The 13552-nt window shown below is 38.0% G+C and overlaps 2 protein-coding genes across 7 annotated transcripts in view; one reads left to right on the top strand and one right to left on the bottom strand.

Annotated features, from left to right (window-relative positions):
• PPP4R4 (protein phosphatase 4 regulatory subunit 4) overlaps window positions 1–1836 on the top strand; it is a 73643-nt gene extending 71807 nt beyond the window's left edge. For all 3 annotated transcript variants that reach the window (XM_055717142.1, XM_055717141.1, XM_055717143.1), the window contains one exon: window positions 672–1836. In XM_055717142.1, coding sequence (XP_055573117.1) covers window positions 672–696 — 25 coding nt within the window. In that variant the 3' untranslated portion in view covers window positions 697–1836. The remainder of the gene's footprint in view (window positions 1–671) is intronic.
• SERPINA10 (serpin family A member 10) lies at window positions 593–12224 on the bottom strand. 4 transcript variants are annotated; one of them, XM_055717147.1, is made up of 6 exons: window positions 12124–12224; window positions 8304–9048; window positions 6547–6820; window positions 5663–5810; window positions 4291–4488; window positions 593–788 (listed from the first exon to the last, which is right to left on the bottom strand). In XM_055717147.1, exons 2-5 carry the CDS (start codon window positions 9010–9012, stop codon window positions 4297–4299), a joined length of 1323 nt encoding a protein of 440 aa, XP_055573122.1. In that variant the 5' UTR covers window positions 9013–9048; window positions 12124–12224; the 3' UTR covers window positions 593–788; window positions 4291–4296. The 4 variants fall into 4 exon arrangements, with proteins under 4 accessions (XP_055573122.1, XP_055573120.1, XP_055573121.1 ...); XM_055717145.1 differs by lacking the exon at window positions 593–788 and adding an exon at window positions 1841–2069; XM_055717146.1 differs by lacking the exon at window positions 593–788 and adding an exon at window positions 2076–2792.
• Window positions 12225–13552: the final 1328 nt, after the last annotated feature.

The raw sequence follows: 13552 nt of genomic DNA, 5'->3' as shown, positions 1-13552 counted from the left end.
TCCTAACAGTGGTGTATTATCATGAAAGGTTCCATCAGCGATTTTAAAAGGGTGAAACAGAACAGTATCTTGCTTTGTTTGTAAATAGTGTTTTAAAATATGGATGCAAATATTTCCACAGAGTTCTAAAAGTTGAACCCTGTTCTTCCAAAGATCTCTGACCATTACAAACAATTGTTAATTGACATAACTACAACTCTGCAAAAACAGTGTATGTAAAGATTCAAAATTAGCCAGGCTATGAAAAGTTCAGAAATTGCCCAAGTGGCATGATCAACAGAAGACCTAGAAATAACACTGTAAAGAGCTCTAAGCTTCTCCCCCTCCCCACATTTCCCAGATTTTATCTTATCATGGGTTAAGCTGAACACCTCTGGCATTATTTGTAGACTTGAGTAGACTAATTGTATTACCTTAACGATCTCATTTAGAAGTATGCCTACATTAGCTTCTGTAGAAAACTTATGATGAAATACACCCATCTTGTGAAGAATGCCCTCAGAATGTGTCTGTTTGACTTTTTCAGTGGGTGCAGTATAGCAGCTAGTAATTTTTAAGGTACAGCAGCTAGGAGTTTTGTTAAAATGTTGCATGCAATAGCAATTTATTTTGCTATGTTATTTATTAATATAACAACAACATATTATGTGTGTTTCTTCTTTTGTATGAAGAAAAAACAGAAAATCAAACTCTTAGATCTTCTGACAGAAAAAGAAGGGAACCAGAGACTGGTGGAAGCAATGTTCTGGTGTGATAAAGTGGGAGCAGCAGATGGGACTCTTTAATGCCTGGAATAGATAAAATGCATCTTGCAACGTTAAAAATTTTTATCATTGAAATAAAATCCCAAGCTGTAGAATATGTTCCAGTAAGTAATCTAACGGTTGCAGAATTCTTACGTTGTAGTGAAATGTTACAAAATATAACTTCAGCTATGTGCTCTTCACTGCTGCAGCTAAAAGAGAGGATTTTGTTTTCTTCAATTATGCCTTTGTACTTCAAATTCTTGGATTTAGAATGCACATATCCATTATTTAATTGGCTTACTTACAATTATAGCAATTCTTAGCACCCATCTTTTATGCAAAAATAGAAGGCATTGTTATGAATATGAAAAAGTAATCCCACATTTTAAGGAACCTTTAAACCTAATTTAAGACCAAAGTCCAGAACCATTGATCAGTCTATAAAAAAATGTAAACTTCAGTAGCATTGTGCTGTGAATTTGGAGGTAATGTTTTCACAAGTACTAAGTAGAGTTCATAAAAATCCTGTGTACGTTTCAAAGCAATCTAAAAGTAGATGTCTCCAGATGATACAAAAAAGTTTTGTTTCATAATTTTTGTTGTATAAATACTTGTTTTAATTTTTAGTATTTCAGATTGTATTTTCACTTGAACAATTTATAATGATGAATCTAGTTTTTAATCTACTGCTATTGCAAGCTATCATGCTTTAGTGATGTCATCTGCATTTGTTTGTATTAATGCTAATGTTTCTATCAAAATTTGTCTGTGGAAAAACATGCAATTCTATTTTAAAGAGTTCTATTAATGCCAATACTTGAGAAAGAGCCTATGAAGCTATTGTCAGCTTCTCTATTTCAAAATGGAAGCAGCATAAATATATTGATATCAGAAGTATGTGATTTTTAAAATTTATTGGTGTATGATAAAGATGATCTGATCTGTGAATGCATATGCGTGCGTGGTTACTTTTTATAATGTAAAAATATGAATGATGATTTACTCAAAATAAAATGTGGGACAATGCTGTACATGCATGTTCTTGAAACAAAAATTTCTCAGGGCATCTTTTATAATTAAAATAACTAAAACCATTTACCTATAGAAGGTATTTATTTTAAATAGTAATAATGCTAGAGGTATGCTGTCATGTGTGAAGTACAAAATGTGTCTTCAGTTTTAGCAGTGGTTTACTGTCTGAATTCTTAAGCTTCTTACACTGCAGCTGTATTTAGGTGTCTTCTCTTTCTTCAGTCACCAACACTGTTCAGATTTTGTAGAAACACTCAAGTTTCAGTTTGTTCTGCAGCCTGGTGTAGGGTCCTGTAAATCACAGATTTCTTTAAAAGCTTCTTTCAAGTATTACGATGTTTAACATGCAATAATGATGCAGATATAGAGATGACGTATGCTGGCTCCTCCCAGTTTCTGCTTTTGTCTCATCCATGAAGGCACATGCTCCCTGGTCCCCAGGGACATCTAACTCAACGTGTCAGCTACAGCTGCTCACCCATGGGCCACAGGACACTGTTCAATCCGTTCTCAGCCTGATTTCTGCCAGGGGCCAAACTCAGATCAGCAGTACCCAGCTGCAGAACAGGACTCAAAACTGCGTTTGACCCTCAGATGCCTTTACTAGAGCAGTGCAGAACAACCAGTAAGTCCAGAAACTTGAATTCAGGCTACTTCTCCCCTTAATAAGCACCTAACGAATTCTGTATACAGTCTGTCATTTGTTTCTTATTGGCTGTCATTTGTCTGTCATTTTTAACTGATTAATTTATTTAGTGCTGATAACATGTGCTCCACTCAATAATCCTACTGTATATTAAATTTCTGCTTATGCAATATTTAAATGCTCTATTTAGACGTTTTTTGGTCTGCACATCTTCCTTGTACAATATTCCTAGTGTCTCATGTATACTTTCATCAGTCCTTCACACTGTAGACCTCCATCCCAGCAATCTTTCATGAGGCTGCTTACTTCTGGGTTACTTCTGTTGGGCAGCACCAATACTTTGGAACCCTCTGTAGCATTGGTTTTACCTGCAATTCAGAGTAACAGCTGGAGGTCAACTGTACAGTGATACTTGGGTGGCTCTCTATAGCAGCATTCCTCCCATCAGTCAGCTGGAGGCAGGAAGGAGTGTCTTTTCTTTCTGAGTACGTACTGCAATGCGGAGTCAGGTTAGATGCACCTTTGTAGTCTATCAAATACCCGAGTCTGCCTGCTAAATCCTTTTGTGAGTGGCTTACACCAGGTGCCTGGTGGTAGTTTCTGTGGGTAGACATCTGATGGTAACTGAAGTGATTTTTAGACATGTTTACCAGCTTTACCCTGGAATGTATCTTTTGTATCTTCTCTTGTGGATGCATCTCTCTATGTGCAATTACTGACAGATATTTTTGAATCTTCTATGCCAAATGATTTTAAAAACTCCTCTACCTCCTTTTGGGTAGCTCCTCTGTGAAGGCAGTATGAGCAAGTAGAGTAATGCTTAAATCTGTTAGTTACATATAGCTAGAAATAGCTTTTTGCATTGTTTTGTACTTTATGTATAGAACTCAGCTGCTAATTAAAATTTACTAAATGTTAAAGCTCTTGCTGTTCTGTGGGAATCACTGTATCACTTGAATAATGTAAATTGCGTTTAGATCATGGAAATATTTCTCTGAAACATTTTGGCAACACCTTTTGGATTTTAGGACCAACTCTGTGAACAGGTTTATGCCACTTTTATGGAGGCATGTTTTTTCCTACCAAAGTCTGTCTTAGTTCAGGTGTAGAGTCCTGTTACACAGTTCACCCTAATACCTAGACAATAATACATGCAGAAATTCTGTTTTAGGACAGGACCAGTTTGGTGTTATGAAGTAGTACAGATTCGGATTTTCCAGGTTCAGAATACCTAAGGTTTTTTTCATAATTATTTTGTCTTCAATAGAGTATTTTAAAAGCAGGCACATCATGTACCCTGAGAAAATTAGGTGATTTGATACTCTGAATAAACACTTTGAAAGAGGTCACACTTCCAGATGATATGGACGTCATGATAGACTCAGCATAATTTCTGCAGTAATAAAATAAAGATCTTTAGACAGAGGCTGTACATTCTCTTTTAGGGCTTGATCCTTCATTTGTTTTTATAAGCAGCAAAGTCCTGCTAACGTTGAAGTCAGTAGGCTCTTTGCAACAGAAGGTAACATCAGATATCATGCCTGCATTGTTTGTGAATGAGCTTCCTGAATATTACGGCATATGAATTTCTGGGTTTTTATTCAGACTTATCGCTAAAATGCTGAATTTCCAAAGTTCAGTTCTGTGGGGTTTTTAATTTGCATGGTAGATTTTATAAGACATATTTTAGTCACTTTGGGCCTTAATGAATTTAATTTATTACTTGGGCATTAATAGGATGACCTACTGCTAGCCAGAGACACAAAACAGGTTTCACATTTTCATATTTAACTGTCTTTTTATTCTAGTGTAAATTAATAAAATAGAAATAAAGCCTCTTACATACCCCAGAATAGAAACTGTTACCTGTATTCACATTTTTGTTGGATCAACCACCCTGCCAATGAATAGTAATGTTTTAAAAGTTTCTTCAAAAATCATAAAAAGGAAAGGTCGATCCACTTTGATGACAGGAGGCACTGTGAATGCAGTTATTTCTGACCCACTAGCTGCTGTGGCCTCAGTTCCTTCTTCATCCACTTCGATTGCTGCCTTTTGGACAACCTGAAATGCAATGTAGCAATAAAATGTGACAGAAATAAATATTAACATGAAGAGTGTTGTTCCAAGGCATTCAGTTGATGTAGGCTTCTATTAAGGATTGAAATGAGTACGTCTGTGCAATCTAGCTCTGTCTGTTAGAGCAGTAGACCCATATGCTGTCTACTTCAGCAGCAGATGGGTTAGTACAGCCACCACGACCACAATACCGACAGTGTGGATGCTAGTACAGGTGTCATTGTGCTTTTCCACATTTCTGAGCATAGGCCTCACTTAGAGATTTTGTCCTTGCAGCTGGTAGCGTGAAGCAGCCATTGCATCTGCATCTTGACTTGTTTCCTGCTTATTTGTAATTTGCATATTGGTAGCACAGAGTAAATATGTACAGCAACGAGGTGCAGTCCTGGATTGGTCTGAGGACCTTCCCTTCACACTGAAATTGCAGCCTGGCAGGATCTGATTCTTCTCCCTTTTTGTTCTTTCAGCCTGTGTGTACCTCTGAGTAACTCCCCTGTATTTGGGTCTGTATTGGCGAACTGCCCAGACAGCTAGTGCATTCCAAACTCCCAGACTCCTAATTCTAGGAATGACTTAGGTGAAGACAGTTGAAGGAGTTCAGCAGTGTTGAGCACTCTGTTAGACATTCTTAAATAATGAAGCTGACTATCATGATTCATAGGGACAGGACACTCCTCTGGCACTTTGTAGCTGATGCACATACTGCTTCTAATATCAGTTACCAGCTGCTGCTATTTAGGTGTGATTTTTTTTTTTTCCCGTAACACAATAGTTAACTGCTGAGAATTAGCACGAAATAGTTATATGATCAAGAGGAAGGGAGAAAAGTGCTGCAGATTGCCATTGTATTTCCCAAACTGAAAATCACTGCAACTTTATCCATTAAATATTTATTTTTAGGATTACACGTTTTCCCAGAAAGGCTATTTTTTTTAAGCCAGCAGACTTTTGAAAAACTGTAGTTCAGTTCAGTGTAGTTCAGTTCTACACACCTCATACTTGAAGTGAGGTCCGTACTGATTAAGGTGTGCAGATTGCATATACTTGGGACATGGGGTCCTTTCCCATTACTGTCCCTATAAATGTAGATGACAGTCTCTTGACTGGGCTATTTATATACTACTATAATCCGAATAGCAAGTAATTTTAGAAGGCTTACCTGTGAGACTGCTACATATCCTTGATCTGTGAGATGACCGAGATCTGCTGTACGTGTAAAGAGATTTTTAATTCCAAGAGCATGTAGCAATTTCTTCATTTTGTATTTTTGCTCTAGTTTAAACTTTGGAAAGGAAATATCCACTTTTCTGTTTGGAAAAAAAATATTTCAATGCAAAATTAGACTATATGGTAGGTCACTTGACTGCTGAAAGGCACACTACTCAGGAGTTAAGCTTTACACAGAAAAAGGAAGCAAAGGAGCCAAAAATTAAATAGTCTTTGCTGCAATTTGGGTTGATAGAATATGATCTCTGACCTGTTGACTGCCAGAGACTTCTAGAAATCGTTTCCTTCTCTGTGTAAAATACTTCCACCAGCACTTACAGTGCCCTGACACCAGGGTGACACAATAATTTACTGACCAGTGAAAAGAATTGCCACTTCAGGAATTACATTTCACAGGGATAATCTGGGTTTCCATTTTCATATGCAAATTTATTCATTACTCTAGGTTTCTACTGGTAGGAAAAGTTTAATAAATATACTGCGTATCTAGATTTATTTTGCACTTTGCCTAGCAGTGCTAAATTTAAGGAGAGAGAAAGCCTCAGGAAGAATTTGGAAAAGCTAAACTGACTATGCCTTTAGAGAGACGGACATTTCTGAGATGAGCCACTGACTTGTCACCTCAGAGTAGAAGCTTTCATATGCCACTTGGGCTGTGGGTAAGACCTTAAAAGACCTCTACTCTGTAGAAACCTAATTCCACAGAGATGCTAGCATGTGAAAAGGGTTAGGAAGACCCGCTAATCTTTGTTGTGCATTGTTGCTTTGCTGCAGTAGACATGAAAGACATTAAGACCAACAGGTATCAAAACATACCTGGTTTTCATGTTTGCAAGCCAGGATTCCACAAGCTCTGTAGTCAAATGGTCTTCAAGTGAAATGTAATCTCCCTCTTTTTCTGGGATGACAATCAGCATGTGGGCTTTCCCTTTGTAGGGTAGCTTTATCACAGTGCATCTTAAGTTCTCATCAAAACTTGAATTAACTTTACCTGACTTGAACATCATGGGTACCTTTACACTTCTGTATTTGTTTATATGGAAATTCTCCATTTCTGTGAATTTGGAATTAAATGGGTAGACCCACTTGCCTGAGGAAAGAAAGAAATTAATTATGTGCATTCAGACTTAAGAAAAATGTTCAGAAACCCTTAAAAAAGTATAGGATTTTTTATGTATCTAGTTGAAGTGGATGTTAATTGTGTCTGGGATATGGGGATGAAAATTGCAGTATATGTCGTATGTGTGCTTTACGTTTTTTACAGCAGGAAAAGGAGGTAATCTGCAAAATGAATTTCTTCATTTGCAGGGAAAGAAGGGAAATCTTTTTGTGAGGTTGATTAGTTGCCAGTCAAGATTAGAACTGATAATCTTTTTGTTTATTGAATGTCATATGAGCATCTGCCTTTTATTAACATGTCACATTCTCTGAAATTCTGTACCAGCTGTTCAACACCCTGTTTTTAAATTAATTATACAATCTTTTAGATGGAGATTGAGCAGTGCACTGACTTACGAGGTGCACTGGAATGTGACCTCTTCTATACTAATGATTCTGAACTCTGCTGTTACTTTCAAAAGTAGCCACAGCCATGTATCCCTTTTCTCTCATTTTCTCCTAGGGAAAGTAACTTCATCATTGGACAAACTGCACTTTTGTAAATACAAAAGAATAAACTTAGGGAGGCTGTAGGGCTGGGGGATAATGTTCTTTGTCCTCACGTGGGCATTTATTTTAGGGGGGTGTCCCGTGGATGGCACCTGCTGAGTGCTTTGGACTGTAGTGGCTATGATGATGTTTTTTCTGCACAGCATTCCTCTCATCCCCTTTGTCATCCCAGCTCTTTGTCTTTGCTTTTTACCTAACTGGGTGTCTCTGGCTTCTGTATGGCTGTCTCAGAGTAAAGGGTGGGCTGTGGCTCCCTGTCAACTGCCAGGACCTCCTTTTGGAGTCCCTTATCTATCTTCTAAGCCAGCAGACAGAAAGACCCCAACAACAGGAAAAGGAGCATAAGATACTTGGCAACAGAGGACCTCTCCACAGAACAGTCTCTGCTCATCACTGCGATTTTTCCCCTTCACTGTGTAAGGTAATATAACGGAGCATTCTAGTTCCTCTGAAGAAAAAATTTCTTGACTGAGATAGAGAAATTATTTTTTTTTTTTCATAATTTTGCTTACTGTGTAAAATCAGTCAATTATTTTAGGCCCAGTATCCAGCATTCAAAAGACTATCACGATTAAGGCTTTTTCATTTTAATTGGTGAATGAAAATTAAACATCCTTTTTAGTCATGAAGAAGGATCATTCAGAGATGGATTTGAGGTAGTTTGATGCAGAGCTTTTTGTTCTCTCTGAGACTCTGTTGTATAGACGAAAGCATAGAAGAATTTGTGGTTCCCTATCATGAAAAATCATTTCCTATTAAATAAACCTAATAGTCAAAAGTAAATCTAGATAAAGACATAGAGAAAACAGGACATCTGAATTAATTTAAATTTTCCCTGATGTAGCCAAAGCTGTATCCTTGATTCTTCTAATAAATAATAATTTGGCAAAATAAAAACAATTTACCTTTAAAGACAATGTAGTCCACAAGTAGCAGTTTATTTTGGCGGTCAAGGTCTTCAAAAAGCTCTGGGATTTTTCCTTTGGTCCTTTTGTTAATGTTTTGGTTTATGACAGATTTTGCCTGTGTAAAGTTTTGAAAGTCCACTCTCAGGAATTCCATATCAAAGTACTGCTTTGATAAATTGAGGAAAGATTCCTTGAGTCTGAAGTCTTTTTGGATAAAAGAAAGGGTACCTTGCACAAGGAGTAGTTCTTCATTCATTGTGATGTTATCTTTCAGTTGTTTAAACAAAGCTGGTAAACGGTGGCGATCCACTCCATCCTTCAAAGCATGGAGGTTTAGACTTTTTACTATTTGTCTCTGTGTTTCCCCTTTGGCTGCAAGCGTATATGCAGTCATGAGAGCTGATACAGAAAGGGGAGAGATGATTACATTGTTGTCATGTGTCATTGCAATTTTTCTGTAGAGGTTAAATCCAAAATTTGCAGTCTTTTCGGTGAAGTTGTAAAGAGTGAACTCTTCAAGACCTCGGTCTTCAAAAGGCTTAGAGATATTTTCAAGATAATGTAACTCTTCAGAAATACTGACATTTTTATTTCCTTCTAATAAATTATTCTCGTTTTCCTCCTTTGGAATGTTAAGGTTTATGCCAGCCTTGATGAATTCAACACACATTTCACTTAAAAGAAATAGGTAAACTCCTGTTTTCATGTTGACATCCAGTAATGAGCTTTTTTTCTTTTTTTTCTAGTAAAGAAAATGGAGAAATATTTTTTTTTAAAAAGGCAACACAGTGATTTTTTAGTTTGTTCTTCTATTCACAATGCAAAAAGTCATAATGCAGCAAGATGGTCTTTCTGGTTCTTCAGTGTATATACTCTAAATGTAAGATCTCGTTCCTGTTTGAAAGGTCTAATTTAGATCAGTGAAAGAGAGAAGTTTCCAACACCATTCAATGAATCCAGAAAAAAATTATGATCTTCTGATGTTGGTGGTTCCACATCAGAAGTATTCCACCAATTTTCCCTTGCTAACTTGTAATTCCTTTACAAAACAAAACCTGCATTTCAAGTACAATACACAGCTCATAGATGAAAAATCAGCTTGTTTGGACCTCTGCTGCAGCTTTTGCTCCTGTGAAATTGATGTAATCTATAAGCACAAGAATTCTAGGCAGCATGTGGTAGAAATTACATGCTTGCCTTTCATAATTTCATTTCACTTTTCATCCTTCTGCTATTGGTTGTTTATTACTCCATTGAGATCATTCTTGTGATCACATACAATAGGATTCCCTGTTCTTTTGTACTTCTCTGTCCAGCAAATGCTGAAGCAGGTTTGTCAGTGCCATCTCCCCGAAAATGCCATATTTCAGTGTGAAATAGCACAAGGATGAAACAGTTGTTCTGTTCTTAAAAATACAGTATTTTACACAAGTTGTCTGAGCAAAGTTAATGCAGGGTGTCTGCATTATGTCCAACAAAATGTTTGGAGAGAGCTAGGCACATCTTACAGAAGACCTCAGGCAAACTTTAGCATCAGACATTGCTTGTGTAAATTTGCACATGCAAATGCACTTCTCAAGCATAAATGCAAATATGCCCATCTTTCATCTTTCCATCCAAGCAATATATGAACTGCTCTCCCATACAGCAGGGTTCATTTGCACTGTATGGAAAAATTTTGAATGGCCATAATCTTCAGAGACGAATTTTCCTGTTGTAAATTGAACAGGATGTTCAAGACCACCAAGCCTGCACAGAATCCTTTTGTATACCAGTGGCATGGGAATGGATAAAGGAGATGAAAAGATGGAATATATGGGCCATCATTAAAGTAGTAAGTGATTCAACAATCTAGAAAACACATGGCAGCTGTTAACTACTCCTTTTAAGTTAAGGATCTGTAACAGCAAATTACGGTCATTGTATAATTTGTGATGTGGCATATGGGAAAGCTGGTTTTATTTGATTGCCATTTATTCACAGTTCAGCTGAATTTCACAGTTGCCTGATTCAGGATGTGGGAGTTAGTGCTGAAAAGGTGTGTTGATGTGAGTGCTGAGACATTTGGGTGCCAACTCACAGGGTGCTTTTGGCAGTCAGGTGGTGTGCTATTTTCTTTTGAGATAATAGGTCACGTTCTGTACTTGGTGCAACACAGATGGGCTATAATGACTTAATCAGGAGGCAGCGAATCCCTGAATGTTATGCCTCTTCTTGCGTGCATGGCAGCCAGGGAACAGACTAAAATATGCAGCATGCTGTAGTTCTGAATAATTTTCCTTTATTCTTCTTTCCCGTTAGCTCTTACTTTATTTTCATTGAGATTACCAGTGTCTGGATTCTGCAGGACTGGACCAGGGAAGGGGATGACTTGACTTCAGCTGCTGCCTTGCTGGCCAAGTGGCGCATGTGACTTCTGCCAGGGCTGGGATACTTACTCTCCCCTGACAGACTGCAAGCAGCGCTGTCCAGAGCTATTACAGAACTGCTAGGAATTTCTGCTCATTATGTAGTGAGCCACTTCTGTGCAAAGTAACACAGGCACCAAGGTACTGTTTCTGCCACAGTGCTATGCCTGCCCGGGCATCAAATAAGGTCTTTTCCCCTGGTAGTCATCCCTGCTTCAAAGAGGTATCCTTGGACACTGCAGAGCTGGCTCTAGCAAAGAGGCAGGGATTGGAAAACTTTGCTTTTGGTCATATGAAGTCAACAGGAAGGGCTTTCTGTGACAGCAGCAGTCCCTCTGAGAGAGCATCTGGCCTAACTGCTCACTAAGTGTTGCAGAGCACCAGATCTTCCCCATCTTTTCTGGGGACAGTGCAATTTCTGTGTAACATCTGACAGCCTTGCGTTTGGCAGATGCCACTGTTGTGTGTCCCTGAGAAGTTTGGGACAGTACTTCGCTCGGGTGGGCTGCCAGATCCCCTGGGACATGTAAAGGGACTGAATGAATCATATCCTATGGTATGTGATCACAAGAGTGATCTCAGTGGAGTAATAAACAACCAATAGCAGAAGGATGAAAAGTGAAATGAAATTGTGAAAGGCAAGCATGTCATTTCTACCACATGCTGCCTAGAATTCTTGTGCTTATAGATTCCATCAAGCGGTGAGCTGCCTTCCAGAGGGCTCTGCCTTCCAAACACAAAGAGCTTTCAGATTGAAAGGATGGGGCAAACTCAGAAGCCCTTGTTTACAGGCACATCCCAGACCACTTAGCACTCAGGAAGAGTCCTCCCTCAGGCATACACAATTGCTACTGATTTGGGTGGTATGAACATCACAGGAATAGGCAACTCACAATTGCACTGAGCATTCACTGCAAATTTGGGATTGCAAATAACGAAAGTTCACCTTGCAGCAGCTTTATGGCTCACCTTTAGTAACAGTTAGAAATAAAGCATGTCCTCTAAGACTAGGAAAAACAGCCCTGGAAACAATACAGTTATATTTTTGCACATTATAGACTTGTATTTTTAGACCTGAGTGAAGCTTATTGCTGATTTTAGAGAACTCACTGCATGCATAGAGTAGACAGTTCATTAATAAACAGACAAGTGTTAAAGCAAAGTTGACAGTCATTCCATTTTAAGAAACATTTGTTTCTAGTAGTTTCAGATATCAAAGAAGTTTCTTGCTCAGATGTATTTTTCTTCTGAAGGCATTAGAGCAGGAGAAAAATAGAATGCTCATTAAGAACCATTTCAAACGTCACATTTAGAGAATAACTGATAAATATATAGAATTATATATATATATAAAAATATGATAATCCTTCCCTTTATAATCTAAATGTTTCATATAAATCTTGTCTTACCTATTAGGCAGCTCCTCTGTTACTATTCTCAATCAACTATGTTGAAAAATGAGATGAAGATGTCTGTCCCACATAGAAGTTTTGCAACAAATATTTGCTCTTCCGAAGAGTGATAATCTGGTTTTGTCTGTTAAAAATTAACTGCTTTATAAATACCAAGTATTGTGTTTCCCATAAATGGCATAATGATGGAGGGTTATATTCCAGTAAATATGTTATACCTTCCATGAGAAAAAAGAGAACAGTAAACTCTTTACATCCAGCCCTTCAGCACCCCAGCAGGATTTGGCCCCGCACATCCAATCACCCATGAGAATTATTTTACAGGCAGGCTCCAAGTTACTCAGTGGTGGAAGCAGTATCCAATCCTGCTTAAAATACCCACTTTTGTAAAAGAATAGGTCACTGCTTACCAGGGCCAGTGGGAACATGAGGGAGGGACAGAGAAGGTGCAGAACACGTGTAGGGTTGTTGTCAGCTCCCTTGCCCTGCAATTCAGCCATTCCTGTTGGAGGAGAGACCGGGGCTCCGCTCCCTGTTTCAAGAGCATGCCAGCTATTCAGTAACGTATCAGTATGCCAAAATTCACTGACTGATAAGAACTGAGTGGTTTCTCGTATAAAAGACAAAATGGAGAGAGCTGACATTCCTGCAAAAGTTGTACAGAGCTATGGGAAGCAAAAATAACCTTTTTGAATTTTCAGTTTGTCTTGCTTGGACAGATTTGACAGGCCAGTTTTGGGTCTTGAGTATTTTTAGTTGGGCAAGGCATGTTTTTTAAGACAGATAGTTTACTCAGCAATTTCTGTGGTGTAGGCATGATCTAAACTCGTAACTATTTTGATCATTGGCCTAATTCCAAATAAAATATAAACATGGAACTACCTATCTTTCCCTCATGTTCCTAAATTCTTAAAATACTCGCAAATGAAACAGAACATTTTGTTCTGACTTAAATTGTAGAAGAAAAATAATTTAGCCTTAAAAGTTGAGATAAGGGGACTAGTCTCTACTTTTCAACTTATAATATATTATGATATATTATTATACGCAGTCTAAGTGGAGGCATTGTCAGAGCAAAGGATGAAATTTTAGAAAGTCCATAAAGAAATTGGGCATCCAGGACTCTGTGCAGAAGGGCATTGTTGCTGCTGATTATTACTTATATAAAGGTGACAACAGTGTTTGCTTACAAGGTATAAGATTTGATTAAGAAGTGCTTAAGACCTGAATGTAGCCTCTCCATGGTCTAACCAGGTTTGTATCCACGTCACAGGGACACATTACTGGAGGACACCTGCAGCTTTTATGCTCTTAAGAAGTTCAACAGGGGGGGTCATGAAGAGTTGCAGGCTCTAGGTACCTAAATTCTTCCTTGGTTTCAATTATTTTAAAATGTTCTTCCTTTTAGAAACAATCCTGGTCATAG

Source organism: Falco cherrug, chromosome 7 (genome assembly GCF_023634085.1).
Source record: "Falco cherrug isolate bFalChe1 chromosome 7, bFalChe1.pri, whole genome shotgun sequence".
Classification (NCBI taxonomy): Eukaryota; Metazoa; Chordata; class Aves; order Falconiformes; family Falconidae; genus Falco; species Falco cherrug.
Note: the sequence above shows the minus strand (reverse complement) of the source record. Positions and strands in the feature narration are given on the sequence as shown.